General features: G+C 43.4%; 2 protein-coding genes across 4 annotated transcripts; one reads left to right on the forward strand and one right to left on the reverse strand.

The window, feature by feature from the left end:
• Positions 1-10,456: 10,456 nt before the first annotated feature.
• Positions 10,457-14,198, forward strand: LOC123123902 (ruBisCO large subunit-binding protein subunit alpha). Its single transcript, XM_044544552.1, has 8 exons — positions 10,457-10,652; positions 10,771-10,954; positions 11,467-11,588; positions 11,713-11,920; positions 12,039-12,184; positions 12,306-12,612; positions 13,023-13,474; positions 13,694-14,198. The coding sequence occupies exons 1-8, from the start codon at positions 10,593-10,595 to the stop codon at positions 13,979-13,981; spliced, it is 1,767 nt and encodes a 588-aa protein (XP_044400487.1). The 5' UTR covers positions 10,457-10,592; the 3' UTR covers positions 13,982-14,198.
• A 3,573-nt stretch (positions 14,199-17,771) lies between these two features.
• Positions 17,772-26,194, reverse strand: LOC123123903 (disease resistance protein RGA5). Of its 3 annotated transcripts, none has more exons than XM_044544555.1 (3): positions 25,236-26,194; positions 18,336-20,404; positions 17,772-18,179 (listed from the first exon to the last, which is right to left on the reverse strand). In XM_044544555.1, exons 1-2 carry the CDS (start codon positions 26,111-26,113, stop codon positions 18,346-18,348), a joined length of 2,937 nt encoding a protein of 978 aa, XP_044400490.1. In that variant the 5' UTR covers positions 26,114-26,194; the 3' UTR covers positions 17,772-18,179; positions 18,336-18,345. The 3 variants fall into 3 exon arrangements, with proteins under 3 accessions (XP_044400490.1, XP_044400489.1, XP_044400488.1); XM_044544554.1 differs by having other exon boundaries at positions 17,776-18,175; positions 18,311-20,404; XM_044544553.1 differs by having other exon boundaries at positions 17,780-18,179; positions 18,311-20,404.
• Between the last annotated feature and the right edge of the window lie 506 nt (positions 26,195-26,700).

Consider the following 26,700-nt stretch of genomic DNA (forward strand, 5'->3'; position numbering starts at 1 on the left):
TGATGCTCTAGATCTGTCAGAAAAACAGCTCGAAACAAAGACAGAGGATTTTTGCGTGATACGGTGGTCAAAACCTTCGGGAGATTATATAATGAATTTTTACCGACCAAGAGAAGTATCGTGCAAGAAAACAGAGTCCGGAGAGCACACGAGGTGCCCACGAGGCAGGGGGCGCGCCCAGTAGGGGTGGGCGTGCCCTCCACCCTCGTGGAGGCCTCGTGTCCTTCCCAGACTACTTCTTATTTTCCTATTTTCTTAAATATTCCAAAACGGAGAAAAATTGCTATTAGAACTGTTTTGGAGTCGGTTTACTTACCGTACCACATACCTATTCCTTTTCGGAGTCTGAACCGTTCTGGAAAGTGTCTCTTATGTATTCCTCTGGGGTTACGGTTTCAATAATATTTGTTTCAACATTTATCGGATTACCTGAGATATAATGTTTGATTCTTTGACCGTTCACCACCCTCGGACTTGTGCCTTCGAAGTTGTTGATTTTTATGGCACCGGAACGATAGACCTCCTCGATAACGTAAGGACCTTCCCATTTATAGAGAAGTTTTCCTGCAAAAAATCTTAAACGAGAGTTGTATAGCAACACATAATCACCTACATTAAACTCACGCTTTTGTATCCTTTTGTCATGCCATCTTTTAACATTTTCTTTAAAGAATTTGGCATTCTCATAGGCTTGGGTTCTCCATTCATCAAGTGAGCTAATGTCAAATAACCTCTTCTCATTGGCAAGTTTGAAATCATAATTGAGCTCTTTAATAGCCCAATATGCCTTATGTTCAAGTTCGAGAGGTAAGTGACATGCTTTTCCATAAACCATTTTATACGGAGACATACCCATAGGATTTTTATATGCAGTTCTATAGGCCCATAATGCATCATCAAGTTTCTTGGACCAATTCTTTCTAGATCTATTAACAGTCTTTTGCAAAATTAATTTGAGCTCTCTATTACTCAACTCTACTTGACCACTAGACTGTGGGTGGTATGGAGATGCAATTCTATGATTAACATCATACTTAGCAAGCATTTTACGAAAAGCACCATGAATAAAATGTGAACCACCATCAGTCATGAGATATCTAGGGACTCCAAACCTTGGAAAAATAATTTCTTTAAGCATCTTGATAGAGGTGTTATGATCAACACTACTAGTTGGAATAGCTTCTACCCACTTAGTAACGTAATCAACAACAACTAAAATATGTGTATATCCATTAGAGGCAGGAAAAGGCCCCATATAATCAAAGCCCCAAACATCAAACGGTTCAATAACAAGAGAATAATTCATAGGCATTTCTTGACGTCTACTAATATTACCAATTCTTTGACATTCATCACAAGACAAGACAAACTTACGGGCATCTTTGAAGAGAGTAGGCCAATAAAAACCAGATTGCAATACCTTATGTGCAGTTCTATCTCCAGCATGGTGTCCTCCATACGGTTCGGAGTGACATTTGCGTAGGATTTGTTCATGTTCATGCTCAGGTACACAACGTCTAATAACACCATCTACTCCTTCTTTATAAAGGTGTGGGTCATCCCAGAAGTAATGTCTTAAATCATAAAAGAACTTTTTCTTTTGCTGGTATGTGAAACTAGGTGGTATAAATTTAGCAACAATGTAATTAGCATAATCAGCATACCATGGAGTAGCACGAGAAGCATTTATGACCGCTAATTGTTCATCAGGAAAGCGATCATCTATAGGTAGTGGGTCATCAAGAACATGCTCTAACCTAGACAAGTTGTCTGCAACGGGGTTCTCAGCTCCCTTTCTATCAGTAATATGCAAATCAAATTCTTGGAGCAGTAGAACCCATCTAATAAGTCTAGATTTAGCATCTTTCTTTTCCATAAGATATTTAATAGCAGCATGATCAGTGTGAATAGTTACTTTAGAATCAACAATATAAGGTCTAAACTTGTCACAAGCAAATACAACTGCTAGGAATTCTTTTTTAGTAGTAGCATAATTTCTCTATGCAGTGTCTAGAGTTTTACTAGCATATTGAATAACATTTAGTTTCTTATCAACTCTTTGTCCTAGAACAGCACCTATAGCATAATCACTAGCATCACACATAATTTCAAAGGGTAAATTCCAATCAGGTGGCTGAACAATAGGTGCAGAAATCAAAGCTTTCTTAAGTATTTCAAATGCTTCTACACAATCATCATCAAATACAAAAGGAATATCTTTTTGTAATAGATTAGTCAGAGGCCTAGAGATTAGGAAAAGTCCTTAATGAACCTCCTATAAAAACCGGCATGACCAAGGAAACTTCTTATACCTTTAATGTCCTTGGGACATGGCATCTTTTCAATAGCATCAACTTTAGCCTTATCAACTTCAATACCTCTTTCAGAAATTTTATGCCCCAAGACAATGCCTTCGTTAACCATAAAGTGGCACTTTTCCCAATTCAAAACAAGACTAGTGTCTTCGCATCTTTGCAAAACTCGATCAAGGTTGCTCAAGCAATCATCAAAAGAGGATCCATCAACGGAGAAATCATCATGAATATCTCACAAATCTTTTCACAAAAGTCAGAGAATATAGCCATCATGCATCTTTGAAAGGTAGCGGGTGCATTACATAAACCAAAAGGCATACGTCTATAAGCAAAAGTACCGAAAGGGCAAGTAAAAGTAGTTTTTGATTGATCGTCCGCTGACACAGGTATTTGAGAGAAACCAGAATAACCGTCTAGAAAGCAAAAATGTGTATGTTTGGATAGTCTCTCTAGCATTTCATCAATAAAAGGTAAAGGGTAATGATCTTTCTTAGTAGCTTTATTTAATTTATGGAAATCAATTACCATCCTATAACCTGTAATAATTCTTTGCGGAATCAATTCATCTTTATCATTAGAAACAACAGTAATACCTCCCTTCTTAGGGACGCAATGGACAGGACTTACCCAATCACTATCAGCAACGGGATAAATTATACCTGCCTCAAGGAGCTTTAGTATCTCCTTTCTTACCACTTCTTTCATTTTAGGATTTAACCATCGTTGATGATCTCTAACTGGTTTGGCACCTTCGTCCAATTTAATTTTATGTTGGCATAGAGTGGGACTAATGCCCTTAAGATCATCCAGAGTATATCCGATAGCAGCACGGTGCTTCTTCAGAGTTTTCAATAATCTTTCCTCTTCCTGCTCTGAAAGGTTAGCACTAATAATAACAGGATATATCTTCTTTTCATCAAGGTAAGCATATTTAAGAGTATCAGGTAATGGTTTAAGCTCAAACACGGGATCACCCTTGGGTGGAGGGGGATCCCCTAGGATTTCAACAGGCAAGTTGTGTTTCAAAATAGGACCCTGTTTAAAGAATACTTCATCTATCTCCCTTCTTTCATTCATAAACATATCATTTTCATGGTCTAGCAAATATTGTTCTAACGGATCATTAGGAGGCACGGCAATAGAAGCAAGACCAATAATTTCATCCTTACTAGGCAATTCTTTATCATGGGGTTGTCTACGGAATTTAGCAAAATTAAACTCATGTTTCATATCCCCCAAGCCTATTGTAACAACATCCTTTTCACAATCAGTCTTAGCATTAACGGTATTCAAGAAGGGTCTACCAAATATAATGGGACAAAAGCTATCTTGTGGGGAACCAAGAACAAGAAAATCAGCAGGATATTTAACTTTACCACACAAGACTTCAACATCTCTAACAATCCCAATTGGTGAAATAGTATCTCTATTTGCAAGCTTAATAGTGACATCAATATCTTCTAACTCAGCGGGTGCAATATCATGCATAATTTCTTCATATAAGGAATGAGGTATTGCACTAGCACTAGCACCCATATCACATAAGCCATGATAACAATGATCTCCTATTTTAACAGAAATAACAGGCACGCCTACAACGGGTCTATGTATCTTAGCATCGGGTCTAGCAATATTAGCCGCCTGTTCACAAAAATAAAAAACATGCCCATCAATATTATCAGCCAAGAGATCTTTAACCATAGCAATACTAGGTTCAACTTTAATTTGCTCGGGAGGTGTATATGTTCTAGTATTACTTTTAGGAACCACAGTTGAAGCTTTAGCGTGATCCTTTATCCTAACAGGGAAAGGTGGTTTCTCAACATAGGTAGTAGGAACAATAGGATCATTATAAGTGATAGTCGTTTCTTCAACTGTAACAGGTGCAACTACTTTTACTTCAGTGGGAGGATTATATTTAAACCACTTCTCCTTAGGGAGATCAACGTGAGTAGCAAATGATTCACAGAAAGAAGCTACTATCTCAGAGTCAAGTCCATATTTAGTGCTAAATTCACGAAAAGCATCGGTATCCATAAAAGATTTAACACAATCAAACTTAGGTGTCATACCTGACTCCTTACCATCGTCGGAACCCCAATCTTCAGAGTTGCATTTAATTCTTTCCAATAAGTCCCACTTGAATTCAATAGTCTTCATCATAAAAGAACCAGTACAAGAAGTATCGAGCATGGTGCGATTGTTGTTAGAAAGCCGAGCATAAAATTTTTGAATAATCATTTCTCTTGAGAGCTCATGATCGGGGCATTAATATAACATTGACTTAAGCCTCCCCCAAGCTTGAGCGATGCTTTCTCCTTCGCGAGGCCAAAAATTATATATATAATTACGATCACGATGAACAAGATGCATAGGATAGAACTTCTGGTGAAATTCCAATTTCAGTCGTTTATAGTCCCAAGATCCCGTATCATCACATAGCCTATACCATGTCAATGCGTCTACCTTCAAAGATAAAGGGAAGACCTTCCTCTTGACAACATCATCGGGCATACCTGCAAGCTTAAATAATCCACAAACTTCATCCACATAGATAAGGTGTAAATCGGGATGTAATGTTGCATCTCCTGCAAAGGGATTAGCTAGCAGTTTCTGTACCATACCCGAAGGAATTTCAAAGTAAACATTTTCAGTAGGTTCAGTAGGTTGAGGAGCAACTCTTTTCTCTACTGGACGAGGTGAAGATACCCCGAACAAGCCCCTCAAAGGATTAGTTTCCATAGTAACGAGTGACAATAAATTTCAGCACACTATATAAATGTTTCCTTACCAAGTTCCACTCACCAAAGGCGCTTCACTCCCCGGCAACGGCGCCAGAAAAGAGTCTTGATGACCCACAAGTATAGGGGATCTATCGTAGTCCTTTCGATAAGTAATAGTGTCGAACCCAACGAGGAGCAGAAGGAAATGATAAGCGGTTTTCAGTAAGGTTTTCTCTGCAAGCACTGAAATTGTGATAGTTTTGTGATAAGATAATTTGTAACGGGTAACAAGCAATGAAAGTAAATAAAGTGCAGCAAGGTGGCCCAATCCTTTTTGTAGCAAAGGACAAGCCTGTACAATTTCCTATAATGAGAAAAGCGCTCCCGAGGACACATGGGAATTATCGTCAAGCTAGTTTCATCACGCTCATATGATTCGCGTTCGTTACTTTGATAATTTGATATGTGGGTGGACCGGTGCTTGGGTACTGCCCTTTCTTGGACAAGCATCCCACTTATGATTAACCCCTATTGCAAGCATCCGCAACTACAAAAGAAGTATTAAGGCAAACCTAACCATAGCATGAAACATATGGATCCAAATCAGCCCCTTACGAAGCAACGCATAAACTAGGGTTTAAGCTTCTGTCACTCTAGCAACCCATCATCTACTTATTACTTCCCAATGCCTTCCTCTAGGCTCAAATAATGGTGAAGTGTCATGTAGTCGACGTTCACATAACACCACTAGAGGAGAGACAACATACATCACATCAAAATATCGAACGAATACCAAATTCACATGACTACTAATAGAAAGACTTCTCCCATGTCCTTAGGAACAAACGTAACAACTCACAAAGCATATTCATGTTCATAATCAGAGGGGTATTAATATGCATTAAGGATCTGAACATATGATCTTCCACCAATTAAACCAACTAGCAACAACTACAAGGAGTAATCAACACTACTAGCAACCCACAGGTACCAATCTGAGGTTTGGGTACAAAGATTGGATACAAGAGATGAACTAGGGTTTGAGAGGAGATGGTGCTGGTGAAGATGTTGATGGAGATTGACCCCCTCCCGATGAGAGGATCGTTGGTGATGACAATGGTGATGATTTCCCCCTCCCGGAGGGAAGTTTCCCCGGCAGAACAGCTCCACCGGAGCCCTAGATTGGTTCCGCCAAGGTTCCACCTCGTGGCGGCGGAGTCTCATCCCGAAAGCTTGCTTATGATTTTTTTCAGGGTAAAAGACTTCATATAGCAGAAGATAGGCACCGGAGGGCCACCAGGGGACCCACGAGGTAGGGGGCGCCCAGTAGGGGTGGGCGCGCCCCCCACCCTCGTGGCCAGGGTGTGGGCCCCCTCTGGTACTTCTTTTGCTCAATAACTCTTATTATTTCCAAAAATGACTTTCGTGGAGTTTCAGGACTTTTGGAGCTGTGCAGAATAGGTTTCCAATATTTGCTCCTTTTCCAGCCCAGAATCCCAGCTGCCGGCATTCTCCCTCTTCATGTTAAACCTTGCAAAATAAGAGAGAATAGCCATAAGTATTGTGACATAACGTGTAATGACAGCCCATAATGCAATAAATATCGATATAAAAGCATGATGCAAAATGGAAGTATCAATGACCGAGGTGTGTAACTGTGGAAGGGGGCACCACACACGGCTAAGAGAAGACTTGTTGTACTTTGGGGTGCCCCCCTCCCCATGTATATAAAGGAGGGGGGAATGGGAGGCCGGCCAAGGGGGGCGCGCCCCATAGGGGAGTCCAACTAGAATTCCCAATCCTAGTTGGAGTCCCCTTCCTTTTCCAAGAGGGGGAGAGAGGGAAGGAGGAAGAGAGGGAGAAGGAAAGAGGGGGGCGCCGCCCCCTCCCTAGTCCAATTCGGACTTGCCATGGGGGGGGGGGTGGCCACACTTTGTGGCCCTTCTCTCCTTTCCACTAAAGCCCATTAAGGCCCAATTCTTCCCCGGGGGGTTCCGGTAACCTCCCGGTACTCTGAAAAATATCTGAATCACTCCAGAACCATTCCGGTGTCCGAATATCATCGTCTAATATATCATTCTTTATGTCTCGACCATTTCGAGACTCCTCGTCATGTTTGTGATCTCATCCGGGACTCCAAACAATCTTCGGTCATCAAATCACATAACTTATAAAACAAATCGTCATCGAACGTTAAGTGTGCGGACCCTACGGGTTCGAGAACTATGTAGACATGACCGAGACACATCTCCAGTCAATAACCAATAGCGGAACATGGATGCTCATATTGGCTCCTAAATATTCTACAAAGATCTTTATCGGTCAAACCGCATAACAACATACAGTGTTCCCTTTGTCATCGGTATGTTACTTGCCCGAGATTCGATCGTCGGTATCATGATACCTAGTTCAATCTCGTTATCGGCAAGTCTCTTTACTCGTTCCGTAATGCATCATCCCGCAACTAACTCATTAGTCACATTGCTTGCAAGGCTTATATTGATGTGCATTGCCGAGAGGGCCCAGAGATACCTCTCCGATACTCGGAGTCACAAATCATAATCTTGATCTATGCCAACTCAACAAACACCTTCGGAGACGCCTGTAGAGCATCTTTATAATCACCCAGTTACGTTGTGACGTTTGATAGCACACAAGGTGTTCCTTCGGTATTCGGGAGTTGCATAATCTCATAGTTAGAGGAACATGTATAAGTCATGAAGAAAGCAATAGCAATAATACTAAATGATCATTATGCTAAGCTAACGGATGGGTCTTGTCCATCACATCATTCTCTAATGATGTGATCCCGTTCATCAAATGGCAACACATGTCTATGGTTAGGAAACTTAACCATCTTTGATTAACGAGCTAGTCAAGTAGAGGCATACTGGGGACACTATGTTTGTCTATGTATTCACACATGTACTAAGTTTCCGGTCAATACAATTCTAGCATGAATAATAACATTTATCATGATATAAGGAAATATAAATAACAACTTTATTATTGCCTTTAGGGCACATTTGGTGTATAGCGGCGTGGGCATCTTGGTTTAGCCTAGTTATAGGGAGTCTCTATGTCTTGGTTGGGGCGGCGAGGTAGTGGCGTTGCCCCAATATAGGAATAATGTCCTACCCATCCTATCCCTATTCTATTGGTGTGCTTAGCGTCGATGTATGGCATGTGGAGGTGTGTCTTCGATGGATTTTTCTGGATCCGGTCGTCATTGGTTTCCAGTGGATCTGTCTGGATTTAGTCGACGTTCATGGTCTTTTGAACATTTACATGTTCTCTTCCGCATCTTCTCTCTGGGGCGGCTATTTTCAATGTAGACTACGACGTCTGCGTCTTCTGGTCTACATCGACGACTTTCCGGCCGCTACTTCTACAAGCTCCTGGGTTTTAACAATTTAGCTCCTTCGAGACAAGGCCCAGAGGTGGCATCCAGCTTTGTTCAAGGCACGCAGCCGGTGGATACATGAAGAAGATTTTAGGACCCATAAGGATTTGGATGTAATCTTTTTTGTATAGAAGTGTGTTTGTAAGGAGTTAGGATACTTAATGTATGCCCTTAGGCCTTTCACACAAAAATGTAATTTGTATGTACATTTACTGTGCAACTACTTATGTTACACAGTAAATTGTATAATGTACACAAGTTGCATGTCAACCCACTATTTAGGAGCATAATGGCAATCAAATTTAATATACTTCTAAAATACATTTACAATTAAACCACTTTAATACCTTTACAACTCTTTTCAGGTTGCGGTATTTTGGATTTTAAATTGATTTTAACGTAAACCTGAAAAGTGTTTACAATAGTTAACATTATAGGACGTAAGTTATATGGAAAATTCTAGACCGTGTTTTGTTTTGTCTTGTTGAGTCCAACGAGCAGGGCTATACAATCTCCCGATCGAGAGTAAATTTTGGACAAATTCCATCTGATTTCACTGACGGACGGGTTTTCTCCCTAGTATAATTAATTAAATAAAAGGGAAATCATAAATCCAATACAACAATGAATAGCCAGCTTAGCGTTGTTTTATTTTGTTTTCTTTCACTGAGACAAATGTGATGTACCAACTGGCACAACATCCTTGATCGAAAAAATAAAGAGTCTATTTACATAGAAAAATGTTCCTTATATGTAAATAAAATAATTACCCTTCTATTCGAATCCAAATCTGATAATAGATGGATATTGTAATAATTTGTGTGTAAGGTTTATGATATCTTCGATAATATATCTAATTTGCTTACTGCGGGGTTATCTTTATATTCAGTTAGGTGTTTCTATCAATTTTGGAATATTTTACTCCCTCCTTCACATAATATAAGATTGATTTGCAAGCTGAGGGAGTAGATGTTACAATGCTTTGAAAGTTAGGATGGTAAGTACACCACACGTGCCCAATATCAAATATTGACAATGGTTCCCGGCATTGTGTGGATATTCCTATGTGTTGGAGCAGGATGAGTAAGAACACAACACATATTTATTCCGATGTTGTCGGTGGTTTAAGGCATTGTCTTAATAATCCACAATACTCCAGGCATGAATTCCAAGGTAGTCTCAGTACATTTAAAAAAAATACTCCTTCTATAAAGAAGTATAAGATCGTTTAGATCATTAATATATAATGATCTAAACAATTTTATATTTCTTTACAGAGGAGGTATTTGATTTTAATCAAAGTCAAGCTGTTGCTATTCGCCACTACTATTTCATTATTCGCTCCAACATGCAAGTACCGTGGTTTTTTTTACCCACACTTTAATTTTATTTGTTTACTAGGCTAAGCAACCAAAGAGCCCGTCCAGCCTCAATGCAGGGTGAAGTTTTCCGACAAAACCTTATATCCCTCGACCTCGCACTATGGTAACAAGAAAAAAAAGGGTTAGCATGTCTTGTGTCATTGACGGGTGACCCCGGACTACCCATGTCATTCTGGGCGCGAGGGGTGCCATTTTGTCAAAACTAAACAAAATTTGTCATTCTGTCAAATTTTCATGAAACTAACCCAAGGTTTTCAGCGTGGCGCGCATAACCTACAGTTAGCACAAACTAAATTTCACTGTATTTGATTAGAACCTTGATTTAGCTAAATTTAAGTTAATTTACAATAGAGCAGAGCATGAGAGAGCTGTTTGTAGTCGTTGCTAGATTTTCTACGGACCTGGATGTAATTTTTACTTCTGTTTTTTCTATACTACTTGATAATTGATGAATACTACTCTCTTCGTCCCATAATATAAGAACGTTTTTTATACTAGTGACGCTCTTATATTATATGGGACAGAGGGAGTACATCGGAAGTTTTGTAAAAAAAAGAAAGAGAGTTTGTTTTGTTTGAGCCGGCCGAGTGCACACATGAGATATGCACGGGGTGGGTTGGTGGGTGGCTGCAACGTTCTAGAATCTTCACAAACCCTCAACAAGGTTCCCCTCCCTCCCCTCCCCTGCTCCCCCTCTGTTCCTCCGCCCCCTCATCGCAGCCGCCTCTCTCCCGACCAAAAGCCCTAGCTAGCTAGACCCACCCCATCCATGGCGACCATCCCCACCACCGGCTCCGCCTCCCTCCTCCGGGGCTCCGCCGCCCTCCAGGTACCCTGATCCATCCAATATCTCTTTCTTTCTTTCTCCTCGTCCCGCCGGCGGCCGCCGTATCTTCTTCTTTTGTTCCGCTCAAAGCTGACCCCTTTTTCTTGCTCCTGCGCGGCAGAGGGACGGGAGGTCAACCAGGCCGTCGTCGGCGGCCAGGCCGCTGCCGGGGCGACGCGCGCGCTCGTTGTCGGTCGTGCGCGCCTCCGCCAAGGACATCGCCTTCGACCAGGCGTCGCGCTCCGCCCTCCAGGCCGGCGTCGAGAAGCTCGCCGCCGCCGTCGGCGTCACCCTCGGCCCCAGAGGTTGCGCCGCGATCTCCCCTGCATGATCCCCCACTTCCCTTTGGTCCAAGTTTCATGTCGCTGTCGGCTCTTGTCTCTAGTGCCCCACGAATCTGTCTTTGGATGATGCCGAAACTTGGCAGTATACTGGTTATCTAATGATTAACACATGATCTAAATCTTATCTGTGGTAGGATGTTTTATGTATGATTTAGTTGAGGTAAAATTTTCAAGATTTAGGATTTATAAGGCTGAATGTATGCTTCCGCTCATTTAGAGGTTTATTTAGTTTAGGCACAAATCTGAAGGCCTTTTTATTTATAAGGCTATATGGTGTACTCCGTATGTGTGAGCTTATCACAGTTGACCGCAATCTATTGATGTTAGGATGGCCTCGTAGGTTCTGATGTGCCATTCCTTTGGGAATTTCTGGTTAATTGGTACATATGTATATCTGTGTGATTTGTCCCCTCTGCTTGTACAAGGCTGGCTTGGTTCTTACCTGACCTCTCATTGCTCTGGTTTCATTGCAGGAAGGAATGTCGTTTTGGACGAGTTTGGCAGCCCCAAAGTGGTCAATGATGGAGTTACAATCGCCCGGGCTATTGAGCTTGCTGATCCCATGGAGAATGCTGGTGCTGCTTTGATTCGTGAAGTAAGCATTATGTTCTTGTTCTCTGTCACGCACAAATCAAAACCAATATGTGTTTTCTGGATGAGAAAAATTAATTATCACTTGTTTCCTTACCTTGCACGTTTTTTTATCTGTCAAATGCAAGGTTGCTAGCAAGACAAATGACTCGGCGGGTGATGGGACCACGACCGCATCTGTTCTGGCTCGTGAGATCATTAAACTGGGATTGCTGAGTGTTACCTCAGGGGCAAATCCAGTGTCAATTAAGAAGGGCATAGATAAGACTGTGCAAAGTTTAGTTGAGGAACTCGAGAAGAAGTCACGACCTGTGAAGGGCAGCGGGGACATTAAAGGTGAGATGCTGCTTTGTAATGGTGATGATTTCGATGCTTTCGTCTAAAGTGACCCTGATAGCTTGCTCTCTGTACAAGGAAGGAATATATTGTAAAACTCTTTGCTCTTCCATTTCAGCTATTGCTGCCATATCTGCTGGAAATGATGACTTTATTGGTACCATGATCGCGGAGGCTATTAACAAAGTTGGCCCTGATGGTGTCCTCTCGATTGAGTCATCATCGTCGTTTGAGACCACTGTTGAAGTTGAAGAAGGAATGGAGGTAAGCACCCCAACCAAGCAACCAAGCACTGCTATCTTGTTTCTTCCGATGCGTGGTTTAGTATTTACATTACTTTTTTTGTGATGCTGAAGTGGTAACTTGTTTTCACCTAATTGTACAGATTGACAGAGGATACATCTCTCCTCAGTTTGTCACAAACTCTGAGAAGTCAGTTGTTGAGTTTGAAAACGCTAGAGTTCTTGTCACTGATCAGAAGATTTCCTCAATCAAAGAAATCCTTCCTTTGTTGGAGCAAACTACGCAGTTGAGAGCACCACTTCTCATAATTGCAGAGGACGTATCTGGTGAGGCTTTGGCAACTCTAGTTGTCAACAAGCTTAGAGGAATTCTGAATGTAGCTGCGATTAAAGCTCCTGGTTTTGGTGAAAGGCGCAAGGCTCTCCTTCAGGACATTGCCATTGTTACAGGTGAGACTAGTTTCTGCTAGGCTGCTTGGGCTTTGGTTTTTATTCTCATGATGCTCATCTTTGTACACCAAAAGCTCTTTTTTCTCAGTCAAATACTTTATCTTGCTATCCCCTGTTTCTCCTGTCTCTTTATAGATTACGTTTGACTGTAACATAGTCTTGGGTTTGCACATCACCTATTGTACTAAATAGAATACGGAAGCTATAGTATTTTGAATACCGCCTTTTGTATTGGTAGGAGTGGTGCCAACTGCTAGGTGATAGAAACACCATCGATTTCGTTATACTTTCAAGTTTCCAGTTCAGAAGTTAAAACAAAAACAACCCTTGTTTGCTCTACAACTGGGGTTCCAGCTCTTTATTGTTATATAATCTGGAATATACTCATCTGCTCTTCTCTGTCTTATCAGGTGCTGAATTTCAAGCCAAAGATCTTGGCCAACTGATCGAGCAGACAACAGTGGAGCAGCTCGGCATAGCCAGGAAGGTGACAATCTCCGGGTCATCCACAACCATAATAGCAGATGTTGCCACCAAGGATGAGATCCAGGCCAGAATCGCACAGCTGAAGAGAGAGCTTTCTCAGACAGACTCCACATATGATTCTGAGAAGCTGGCAGAGAGAATAGCAAAGCTCTCTGGCGGAGTTGCCGTGATCAAGGTTGGAGCTGCAACCGAGACGGAGCTCGAGGACCGCAAGCTCCGCATAGAGGATGCCAAGAATGCAACTTTTGCAGCCATTGAGGAAGGTATAGTACCTGGAGGTGGTGCGGCCTATGTTCACCTGTCCACATTTGTACCAGCCATCAAGGAGAAGCTGGATGACCCTGAGGAGCGCCTCGGTGCTGATATCATTCAGAAGGTATTACTCCAAACGGAAACAACAATACTGCAAATATAAGTGCTGTAGTAGTTTGTAGTGTCAAACAATTGGATTGTTTATTACATTGTTCGTGTAAGAGCAGTTAGCAGTTTAACTTTGTCATTTTGCTTTCATCTAACATCATTCACAAGTCAGTGGTAACTTGAGCATTTAACTGTTCTTTTACCTGACTGACGAGACTGCATTGGTGATCTGCAGGCTCTAGTGGCACCCGCATCGTTGATAGCACACAATGCGGGAGTCGAAGGGGAGGTGATCGTGGAGAAAATCAAGGACAGCGAGTGGGAGTTTGGATACAACGCGATGACCGACAAGCATGAGAACCTGGTAGAGGCTGGCGTCATCGACCCCGCGAAGGTGACGAGGTGTGCCCTGCAGAACGCGGCGTCGGTGGCCGGAATGGTCCTGACCACGCAGGCGATCGTCGTGGAGAAGCCTAGCAAGAAGGCCCCCGCGCCCGCCGGGATGCCCCAGGGCATGATGTAGAAGCGCAATGATACGTAGCAACCTGGGGGCATGCAATTTTAGGGGCAGTGGGAGTGATCATTTCTCCAAGGGAGATAACTGTGGGTACCTCGAGAAATCATTGGTGTGTAATGGATAGTGATGACCTGTTCTATTGTCTATTTGGTACCGCTAATATCGTGAAAACTATTTTGCCTAGCTGAGTTTGAGAAGAGTAATAAATGAGTAAAGTTGAGCATGCCCCTGATTTTTCTCTTGATTGTTTGATCTGGGATTTTAGGCAACAACTGGATGTTCTCTCTAGGGGAATGAAAGCATGTAGGCAGGCAGCTTTGGCTCAAAGCCTGAACACTTTTTATAAACACTGTATCATGCTTGCAAAATTCTTTTTTCTCTCTCTTGTTATTTCTAGCTTAATCTATTCTGTGTTATGGTTTTTGCTGTTCTACATCGAAATATTCCTCAATGGTAGTCCTGTTTCCTACATTTTCTTTACCTTCAAATATTAGTTTGGTTTTATACATGTTTTTCCTACATGCCCTAATCGCTGTGATCCATTGAACGGCAATGCGGCTTTGCTGATGCACAACAAGATTGTGTATCACAACTCAAAGCTCTTGGACCAGTGCCTTTCTGTTGTGCTTCCATCTGATCTAATGGATTAATCCGAATTATTATTCATTTGATGAATATTGTGTGAGACACCAAGCCAAAAATGCGCAAGCGCCGCCGCGCACACCTCAGCCTGCGTTGCCATTCTCACACAAGGAGTAGATGACACTGAGCATAGCTTTGGTTGATATAATAGTTCGTCTTGTCTCTGTAGTGCTTACTTTTGGTAGTTGCTCTGAAATTTTTAACAGTGACACCCTTATGTATGTTCTGGACATAGGAAAAGTTCATTTTAAACCTTGAACTCGTAGAGGTTCGGCAAATCAAACCCTCAAGTCGAAATCCCTGTCGTCAGCGGAGCGCGAGCTTGTAACGCTAAAAAAAAATGCACGCTAGCTACACATCGAACCCAGGATCGGGGCAACATATACGATGGTACTACCAGTTCAGCCACCCACTGAATCTATTCAATTAGCAACACAAAGCAATTTATGCCTAAAAAAAAGATTCATTTGCACTAGCACATAGGACATATTTTTATAGGAGAAGCCCACCCGGATGAGGCACCACAAATTCGCTCCCGACGAGTCGAACCGTGGCCGCAGGGTTTGCCATCGCGTCCCTTGCCACTAGGCTACAACCTAGTCCTCAATATACGCCTAAAGAAAAGCTACACAAAACTATAAGAATCAACACCAGATTCGATTTTTTTTAAATTTCGAATGCAAAAAATGTTTTGATTCTTTTTGAGTGTTTGTAAAAAGCGACCACATTTCAAATTTGTGAACAAATTTACGAAACTAAATTTGGAGAATTCAAGCAAACTTTTGGAACATGCACATTTTTTAAAACACCCAAACAAAATTAGAAAAACGAAAATTCTTTAAAATTCGCAAACAATTTTGTCGGAGTAAATGACCACGGGTAGCCTCATCAGTCTTCCCGGGTATTTCAAGGCATCGGGGCCGGCTGCGCCCCTTAGGCACCAAGGACGAAGCGCCGCCTCCCTGGGGCCGGTTGGTCCAAGCGGTCGGCTACCAGAGGCCGGGGACTCCAGAAGACCGCCTCGAGGTGGGCCGACTGCTAGCAGGCGCCCCCTCGTGCCCTCAAAGTTTACACCCACATAAACACGACTAGACGGGGCGTGGCTACAGTGCAGCCTGCCACCCTCGATTCCAGGGCCAAGCGTGGTCACAGTGCAGCGTACCGGACGGACATCCCTCGCCTGGCGCGGCACTGTGGCCACCCAGGCCATGACATCATCCATGACAGAGAAGGCCATGCTCCCACGACGGGCTGTTGGTACGGCCCGCAGGCGGCGGGCCCTACCTGTCCGTGAGAAGCCAGGAGGCGGCGAGCCCCGGACAGCCGGCTCAGGGGGGCCGACTCCTGACCAGGCGGCCCTCCCCTCCCTTGAAGTCTGTGCGCCATTAATCAGAAGAGACGGGGAGTGGCTACAGTGATCTCCCACCAGGCGGCGGGACTGTAGCCACACCTTCCCCGACAAAGCAAGCATCATCAGCAACACAGCTACAGTGCTAAGCAGCCGGCAAGACCCGCGAGCGGCGGGCGCGGCCTGTCGGCCAAGTACAAGACAGCCGGCGGGTCCCCCCAAGCGGCGGGCCCTAGCTGCCGGCGAAGAAGCCGACGACCATAGACATTGACAGCTGGGTCCTACACCCGGCCAGATTACCTTTGTACCCCTGGGAGGTAGGCCTATATAAACCCCCCAGGGCACCCATGCAAAGGGTTGAGCCCCTGAGATACACACACCCACCACGTAGAGAGAAGAGAGAGCTAGCCTTGCCCTTCTTCCTCCTTTAGCAAATAGCTCAAGGAGCACTTGTAGCTACTTGTTGATTTAGTGATCATGCGGAGACCCCGCATAACAGGACTAGGGGTGTTATCTCCTAGGAGAGCCCCAAACCTGAATAAAGTGCGCCGGCGTTCGTGTCTACGCCTTATCCCGTTTCCAGGCACCGGCGATGTCTTACTAGCTCCCACCATGATAGCCATCCTTTGGCATATGTCGCACCAAACCCCCGACAAATTTTGAAACAGGAACGTTTTTAAACTCCTGATTTTTATTGAAAACACGGGCATTTTTAGAATTTTATGAAATATAGGATTTTTTTAAACTCCAGAACAAAATTAGAACACACCAACATTTTTTATTTTTGTGATTTTTTTCTGAAACTGAACTAATTTTTGAAATCACAAAGATTTCTTTAAAAAGTTGTTAAAATCTAAAAAGTACATTCTGAACAAATTTTCAAAATAAGGAACATTTTTTTAAATTCTGGCTATCGACAACACAAAGTCTCGGGTTCAAGCCAACCCTGCGGCTTATTTTTTTAACAGAAAAAAAATAAAGCAGGCCGGCCCAGCAGGGAGCAGGGTGTGCGTCTGCGTTTTAATACAAAAAGGAATACACATTGAACATATTTTAATATACATTGAACATTTTTGTAATATACAATGAACATTTCTTAAATACACATTAAACATTTGTGTGATATATGCTAAACAATTTGTAAATACACAATGAACATTACTGTGATATACGCTGAACAATTTGAAAATACACAATGAACATTACTGTGATATACGCTGAACAATTTGAAAATACACAAAAAAAGAAGAAAGTAAAACTAAACAGAAGGAACACAGATTGTTCGTCGTATTAAAGTATTATTAATGAAAAAAACACACAATGAAACATTTCCTTATAATGTATTAATGGAAGAAAAAGGAAAACAAAAAAAGAAAAGAAAGGTAAACCGAAAGAAAAAGGCAGGAAGAACATGAAAGAACCAGAAAAAGAAACCTAAAAGATAAAATAAAAGAAAAGATCAACAAAAGAAATGAACGAAAAAATAAAGCAGTGAACGGGCAGCGCGGCCGCGAAATGGGCCGGCCCACGTGCGGGCGTAGTCACTGCTGCGGGCGGCAAATAGGTTCCGCCATGAATCCCGGCCATCCTTTGCAATCCCTGTTTGGCAAACGACTCCAGGGTTTGATTTAGACCGGGATTGCATAGTTTAGGGTGCAAACGACAGGGATTTAGACTTGAGGGTTTGATTCGCCGAACCTCTACAAGTTCAAGGTATAAAATGGACTTTTTTCTCTGGGACATATTGCCATTGCTTTTGAACGCATACATGTGCCGCTGTTGCACTCATACAGTCATACTATGATGGAACTAGGATTTAATATTCTGAATAATTTGCTGAAACTGCACATATTTCAACACTTAAGAGTTCTAATCCTTCAAAAATTCCTATGGAAATCCCTTAAATCATATAGGCCCCGAGATTAAAGAAGCCTGCGCACATATAGCATAGGCAGAAGGAGTGCTGTGATCACAATTAACGTTTACATTCCCAGTCCCCGCAAAAAAAAAAAAAAAAAAAAAAAAACGTTTACATTCCCAGAAGGCATGGCGGGCGATAAGCTATACCAACACTCCAGCAGTTCATTGTTGCCGACACTGGAGCCAGCCCGAGCCCCGAGTGGCGCGTCTTCGGTCAACCACCGGGAGAGGCAGGGATTGCTGGCGTCGAGCATGGAACAATGAAGAAGCAGATGCACCATATAGCATTACTGACTTGTAAGAGGAAAACAGAGAGTTAGGAGTTTGTTTACCACTCCGAAGTATAGGCTTATAGTAAAAGATTAATGACAATGCATGGAGGCATGCACTTGGTACGTACAGTAGGTGCAACAAGCTAGGCAAACCTGAGATGGGTAGATAGAGGAGGACCTCAAGAAGTTTAGGAAAATGTAGACGGCACGAGCGCTGACGGACTTTGTGGATAATCCGACGGCTTCATCTTGACGGGTCCCTCATATTTTGTCAGTTGCAAGGAGAGATTGGCACTTCTAGGGTGGGTAGCTACTTGGTCTCTGATGGCACGCTCCACATCCTGCACGTCCGTTTGAGTAGAGTTTTGACAGCTGATGCTGACAGCAACTTGCGTGAGGTTACAAGGGAACTTGCCGATGCCATGCTCCATCATCGTCTCTGCAGCGTTGAACTCGAGCCGAAGCTTGAGGAGCTTGGGCATGGCTCCTTCTTGGAAGTGCAGCCACATCCCGCCAAAGAGCCACTTGAACGAGGCCACCTCAAGGCTCTGGAATCCGACGCTGCTGACAATGCTTCCACTCCCTTCACGCTCCCATGATAGCAAGTTGAGAACGGTTAGCTTGGGCAATTCACCAAGGACAAGAACATCCGTTGCTTCGATTTTACGAATTGCAAAATCCAAGTGGGTGAGGCTGTCCAGTGAGGCCCAACTCTCTGGAACCCGTGGGAGGAGTTTTGTCAGTTCAAATCTTCGGAGCTCAGGCCATGGCTCCCATTCATCCAGACCGCACAGGTCACTTTCAATGATGAGTGACTCGAGGTTATATTTTCGGAGCTCATTAAGGAAAGGTATAACACCATGTGTATTGCCACCTCTATTAGCTCTCACACCAAGCATCCTTAGCTTCTTCGACCTAAACAGCAATGTTGCCACATCATCACGCGACCTTTCGTCAGTAATATCAATGGTGGACAGTTCCTCCAAGTTTTGGACATGCTCATCATAGGAACATATGGCATGATCCTCCAAGTCGACAGGAGCAAATGTCAGACCATCACCAAGCATAGACACTAGGTTTGGCATTCGATCCATACGAATAGGCAACCCTTGCACACCGGTTCGCCTTATATCCAATGTTTGCAGGTGATCGAATTCTCCCATTCTCTCTATGTCCTTGCTACGGATTCTAGTCCCTTTAAGTCCCAAGTATCTCAGTAGGAACAAACTTCCAATTATAAAATATGATGTACTCTTAGAACCTTCCAGATCCAATACTCTGATAAGTTTGAAGGCCCGAAGATCAGGTAACCCATTAGAGGCCCCAAAAGCTAGGAGTGATCGCACTCTACATAGGTGCACATTGCTTGACACCAAGTTGTCAGATCTGCCTTCAACACAGCACTGGAGCGACAATCGCCGAACCGTTTCGTAACACAAAAATGGTTCGGGCGTCAACCCGGCAACCGCTCTCTCCATGAGCGACCATGGCAGAGCCACTTCCAATGGTCGCACGGGCTTTAGCTCTGCACCCACTGTAACAAAATTCTCTTTGCTTGCCAAGCATGCCAGGAAATCAAGAACCACATCATGAACGGTACAACTCACTGCATGGTCATCTTCGTAGCCCAACACCGGCTGAATCAACCTCCTACTGATCAGCTCTTTAAAGTATCTCTCCCCTGTTGCCCACATGCTTTCTTCAAGACTTCCAGGGATAAATCCTTCAGCACGCCATAGCCGTATCAAGCGATCTTTCTTGATGATATAACCTTCGGGAAAAACACTCAAGTACAGGAAGCAAGACTGCAGTGGCACCGATAAGTCATCATAACTCATGCACAATATCTTTGTCATCGCTTCTGACCTGCAATCTGATTTACCAAGCATCTTGGGCTCTGCCAGTTTTGCTGATTTCCAGGATAATAAGCCTGATACAATAATTATTGCCAGTGGCACACCACCACAGATTTTCAACATGTCATCTGCCTCTCCATCAAATATTTCCTTGGACTCCATTCCGCTAGGAGGATTCACATCAAACATTCCCTTTAGTATTTTCTCAGAGTTGACTCTGCTAAGAGCCTTCACCTGGATGATTTCACTGGGATTTAAAGAGCAGGATTGGGCTACACTCATGCTGCAAGTTGTTGTTAATACCCTACTTCTAAGGTAATTTTCTGGTAAAGCACAATTGATTACTTTCCAGTCCCACGTACTCCATACGCCATCGATTATGATGAGATACCTAGTACATAAAGTTGTAAAAGTTAAGCATTATCAACAGCTATGATCAACATCACAAAAAATATATATGATCAATGTTAAACATATCATTTCATAGAAAACGAAAAAGTGAAGGAGAATATTATAAGAAGGTAAAACTGGGAAATTGTTGGATCTCAATTATACATATATTACAAATAGGGATCGATGATGTAGAACAGAAGAAATATAACAGAAATTCCATTCAAATAAGGTAAAATAACCAGTTGTTAGCAATATCATGCCAAGGAATTGAGAACATAGATCTAGTAGCCAAAAAGATGTCCAAATAAGAACACCCACAACATACTAATAAACCATTCATTCCATAAGAGTAAACTAAAATAAAATATATGAACAATTACCAAAACAATATATGAACAATTATCAAAACAATATATGAAATAGTAAGGTGTGAAGAGTTAAACCATACACGATCTTTTAACCATCCCATTAAACAAGTGAACCTTCCACTAAATTGTTAGTGGCGAAGAAGTTGTTATTCGAGGAGGCAAGAAACAACCACACATAGGAGGCAACATCCCCTCTCGTAGGGGCCGGGACTAGGGAAAATCCTTGCTTCCCTCGATCTCAGCAAGCGAGCCCATGGATTAGCCTCCCCTCTACCAGCCGCTCCGGCAATTACTGACGAGCAGGGAAGTCTTGGTGCCTCGGCTTCGCTTAGCAAATAGGTTAGGATTTTAGTCCTTGCAGGGGCGACACTTGAGCAGATGGCGGCACTTCTTCTGAGTCAGTCTTCTGGGCTCTGATCCTCCTCAAGTTATTAGATGGAGCTATGCTGTAGATTTGTGCTAGCTCCTTGGGGTCGCAACATTAGGGTTTCTCATCGTGCCTACACGATTGGGTGCTAGTTTCTTCAGACCGATTCAACGGTTCAATGACGACCATTGCGGCTTCGGAGCACTGGTCTTTAGGGGCATGTGCACGAAGACTTCCGGACTGTCATCGATAAGGTGAGGCCGACTCCAATATGGGAGGGGCTATTGCGATGCGTCGGCGGCTCATTCTGCTAGTAGCTGTTGTAATTGTTGTACAATGACCACGATGTAATATTTTTATTAGGTTTTGGGTAATTTGTTCTTATAGTGAACTTTCACAATAGATATGAGTCATTTTTGCAAAAAAGGAGGAGGCAATAACCCTTCGTGTTCGTGTCGCATTCTAGGTGAAACCAGCGGTGACATAAAATTCATCGCCGCCACCTCTCCACCCTCCACCACTTCACTTGATGATGCTGCGAGGCACAGCCCGCTGCGACCGGAAGTGGCGGAGCTGCCTCCTCCCATGACGGCGTAGATTGTTGCTCAGATTTTGGGAAACGGCCCTGGGTTTCTCTGCGACTATGGCGGCCAATGCGGTAGCGAGATCTTCCCTGCTTCAACCCCACCGCTGTGGCGACCATAGAAATAAGACAGCGGTGGAGCACATACAAAACAGGGACCAGACTTGCTCGCTTTTCCTCTCCCATCACTAGTGGCCCCTTGGTCTTCCTCCTAGTGGCTCTCAACATGAGCTCTATATATGCCGTCTAGGGCTAGGGGTGTTGGGAACTCGGTGCAGAGCAGCGAACCCCCAGGGCTTTAGGCACCGCTAAGCAGTGTCAAAGGCTGATGGAGTAGAAGGATGGCGGGTGGCTAGCATCGTCGGATCTGACCAAATATGTTGCTGGATTTGGCTGGTTATCAGGTGCTTCAGTTGATATGCTTGCCGCCTCCGCACAATGTGGTTGGTGGCAACGGCTATGCTTGGGTTCCGTAGGTTAGGCATGGTGGTTTCAAGCCGATGGCGGGCTGCATGTTGTGGCGTTCGTGTAGGTGGTGGAAGGTCTTTGTCTCAAGGCAAACACCTATATTCAGCGTTTTGGCCGGAGGTAGCGACGACAACATGTCGGTTTCCATGTTGGGGGTGCTACTTTGAGTTTGTCTCTCCTGACCTAGGCTGCGGTGGAAACACTTGTTGCTAGTGGGCCCGGCTATAAAGGCGCTTTGGTGCCGCTTCCTTCTCGAAGGCGTCGCTTAGAGCTGTTCCGAATGGTGTGATCTATGGCAGCCTGCCTCGTGTGGATGTCAACGTGGCTGCTCTGGATCTGTTGATGTGGAATTGTTGCAATAATGACAATTGCGAAGTTAGTAGAGTCTCAGCAGGGCATCAGTAGTTGGATGCTTACGACGTGTCTGAGAGGTTTCTTCCACATCACCATGTCGTCATGAAGTCAGAGCTCCCTCGGAGGAGCCTAGGCGGTGAAGATGACAAGCGTTTGGTGGTCTTCATGGAGTACCTGGTCAACATAAACCATGCATATCTCTTCTGCAATGTTTGTCGTCCAGGTCGAAGACGACTCGGCATTGGTGGGGGTTGGCTGACTGTTTGGCATGGATCGACATAGGGTTCGTGTGGTTGTTGCGGCAAAGGCTTTGTCGGTGATGATCTGTAGTGAAGTCGGAGACACTGACTCAAGAAGGGGTGATGACGATTACATGTGTAGTCAACCCCGACAAGTTCTCATCTTGGTGGCCTGTGTGTGTTTTGTGTTCGTAGCCAGGTCGGTCACTGGTGTTCTTTGTGGTCACCTCCACGATGCTCCATGACGTTATTTATGAGCATTTGTAATGGCTTTCGTATAACTTACAATTCAAGGCATAGTGCATTGTTTAGTTGTGAAGGAATGTAGCTACTTGGTCTAGATGGAGTTCAACCTTAACAAGTCTTCACTGAAATACTGGTATATCAAAACAGTGTTTGAAATAAAGGACAAAATGGGCTCTTGAGATCTGATGGGGGATTGCTGAAATATAAGGTGGGCCTTGGGCCCATCTAACAGTTTCAGAAAATCTACAAGGGCCTATGTGGGTTATATGCACTAGGAGTGGTGGGATGTTTAGTCCCACATTGCTAGTTGGAGAGGAGGTAAGGGATTCAATTCCACATGCTATTGGAGCTTGAGAAGAAAAGTGGTTCCCGCGCTCCTCCTCCGCCGCCTCACGACGCGACGCGACGCGACGCGGGTTGCGGGAATGAGTCGAGCCGAGCTCACACCTATGTGCTTATTTTCCTGGTCAGGAACAGAGGGTCTTTGACATATGGGGCCACGATCTGAGACGTCGGATCATGGGCTGTAACCGACTCGGACGTGTGTTCAGCCCACGTCTCTTCACGCGGCTGCGCCTATATATGTGAGGCGTCTGCCAACCCTAGCCGTCACGCGAAATAGATCACATCTGCTGCAGCCGGTGATCCCATCCCGTCCGTCACGTACAAGGTAGACGGGAGAGCAGGCCTCCGAAACCCCGTCTCTCCAGATTCTATAGGGCAGGCCTTGGTAAGACTACTGCCGAGAAACTCGAAGCCGAGAAGAAGACCACCAAGGATGTTGCTGCTGCCGCCACCGCGGCCTCTGCCTGGTTGATCGGAGGGTATAACATGTTTATCCCTCTCATGTTTATTTCTGTCTTAGCAGTACTAGCTATGTGTGTAGATGTTTCTATTATATGCGTAGTACATGCTAGTTTGGTTCATAATCAGTACGTCAGTAATTTTGTCAATGCCATAATCATGATTATTATCTGGATTAAATTAGTTAAAAAATTGCCTATTTACTCAGCAACCTCCATTATGCTCCTTGACGTTATCTATGGGCATTTGTAATGGTTTTCGTCTGGTTTTCTGTTATTTAACTGAATTATTCTTTTCTTCTTAATTAATAGAAATGGAAAATATTTTCCTTCATATCAAAAAATCATCTTGATGGAGCGATCAGGCCAGCATGTCGGTCAGCGTTGCACAGCGTGAAGTAGAGGCTCGCCGTAGTAGGATAGTGAAGCGTAACGGAAAAATAAAGGGGGGCGGTTGAGTGGTTACACGATGAGGTGGTCGCTACCAATAGTTGCTGACTGAGGTGACGACTGGAATTGTGGAGACAAAGACGCTATGGTGTCACGACCGATGGGCGGAAGGGGGTTGAATACACAGGAAGGAAAGTATGGAGAAATGAGAGAGATGAGTGCCGTCTGTGCCATATACCATCATTTCAAGCTAGTTGAAGTTTTAGTTGTAGGATACCAGCTGTTGACCTCTTTGTCTTAAGTCAAACTTCCCTATATTTGATCAAGTCTATATAAAAAAATTTGGCACTATTCGTCACCCTAGTTGAGGAATAGTTATTCTCCACCCCTCTATTTTAACATCAATGCACCGTATTTTTAGTTCTGTAAATTTTATCTTATTTCATACGTAAAAAGAGAACGTAAGAAAATATATAATCACCGCAAAAATTATATTATGTTACGTAAAATTACGAACGTAAAAACATAGTATACAATATACATAAAATGCAACTTTTTAGGTCTTGTGACCTATATTTTTGTTTTCTTATGCTAAATTTTACGTGGTGAATCAATATGAATATAACTATGTGTATACCAAATGTATAATTTATTTATGAAACAGTCATAAAATTACCTCGGGTGAAGAGTAACTTATTCTGGAACCTGGGTGATGAATAGTATTTACAGATGTAACTATATTGTACAATGAATCTACTCAAACTGATTTTGTATTTACAGATGTTGATCTACTTCGCTGTAAATTCAGTCAAACTTAAAGAGGTATTGCTTAGGAAATTAGAGCTAATTGATGGTACAATTACAGGATTTTATCATGAGCGTGAGTGTGGCTTTGTTTTGGGTAACAGTTTACGGTCTATGCTAATTGATTGTACAATTCTTGTTTGCATCAGACCAAAAAGATGGATTATTCTGAATAAGTGATTTACTTTCCATGGGAAAGAGAAATACCTTTCTGTGCGAAGGCATCCTCGGAGATCAGTGATGATGGCTTGGATGCCACGAGATGTCGTCTTCGTCTTCACCTTCGCCTTCGCCTTCGTCTTTGCCTTATGTTCTTCCTTTATTTTTGGCGGGACTACCCGCTTTACTTGACGGAGTATATCCATTAGAGCGGTACTCACCGGTGTTCTCTGGCCAACAGAGACGAAAACCTGGCAGGTGAACTGCCCTTGAAGTTCTTCATAAATCCTCTTGGCAAGAGTAGTCTTACCAAGGCCTGCCGCTCCGACCATGGATACCACCTTCAGGCTCGCGTTCATGTCTGTCAGCTTCTTCACAATTGCTTGTGTTGGACCATCGACACCAACAAGGCCAACAGGGGTCTCCCGAAGAAGCAGTCGGCGGGGTTCGTCGCTGGGTACGCCATCAGCAGGCGAGACAGGGTCAGCAGGCTCTTTATTGACAAGTTCGTACCTTGTGCATAGCTCACACGCCTCGTCGATCTGGGTCGTGAAATCTTGCAATATTTCATCATTTGTCATGATATCTTCTTCTTCTAAACTTTCATTCTCCGGTTCTTCTAAACTTCCATTATCCGGTTCGTCCTTGTTCCTTCTTCGAAGCTTTGGATCGACCCAGTCTTCAATATCGACGACCAGCTGTCTCACTTGCTTCATCCACGCTTTGACTCGCCCATCTGCCTCCTGTTGCCCGGCAACTTTGTCGACGAACTCCCCACTGAGGCCCATCAAAGCTTCCAGCAAGCGTTCAACATGAGCTCGAGGCAAACCCTGAATATTTCGAGTATTCAGTTCGGTGAGCTTGTGGAGGAGAGAGTTCATCGACCCTCTTGAACAGCTCACCATAGGTACTACAACACCCTCCATGTGTGCTCTCTCCCTCCCTCTCTCTCTCTTTCCCCCACAACTTATGACGAATACCCACCCAACTACTGATACTGTTGAACAATCAACTAGAGAGGATGCAGAGTGCGCACCAACCACCAATTAATATATAACGAACCTACTAGTAAGTAGTACTAAAATGGACTCCTCACGTTGGCTCAGGGCATGCACACATACATATTGGTTTACAAGATAGTTTTAGCCCTCCACATCAGCTCGAGATGATTAATGTTTATCTATCAAGTAATCTTTGCATAGATGAAATTATGTGCTGATTAAAATTTTAATTAGAAAACATACAACTACGAGATGTCATGCATCTAGTAAAAGAGAAATTATTTGGCAAGAGATCATTTGTTGACTTTACTTTTTATTTATCTCAAATAAATAATTCCATCTTATAGTCTTATATTTGTTTACAGAGGGTGTATCTTACATGGCTTCGCTAATCAAACAACTAATCAAATGCTTCCCTCAATAACCCAAGAAAATAAAGTTTACGGATAGACATTCCATTTGGTCTAGGGATAGAAAACAAATACGAATGCTTCTCGTGGTTTATCTGTTAT

Source organism: Triticum aestivum, chromosome 5D (genome assembly GCF_018294505.1).
Source record: "Triticum aestivum cultivar Chinese Spring chromosome 5D, IWGSC CS RefSeq v2.1, whole genome shotgun sequence".
Lineage (NCBI taxonomy): Eukaryota > Viridiplantae > Streptophyta > Magnoliopsida > Poales > Poaceae > Triticum > Triticum aestivum.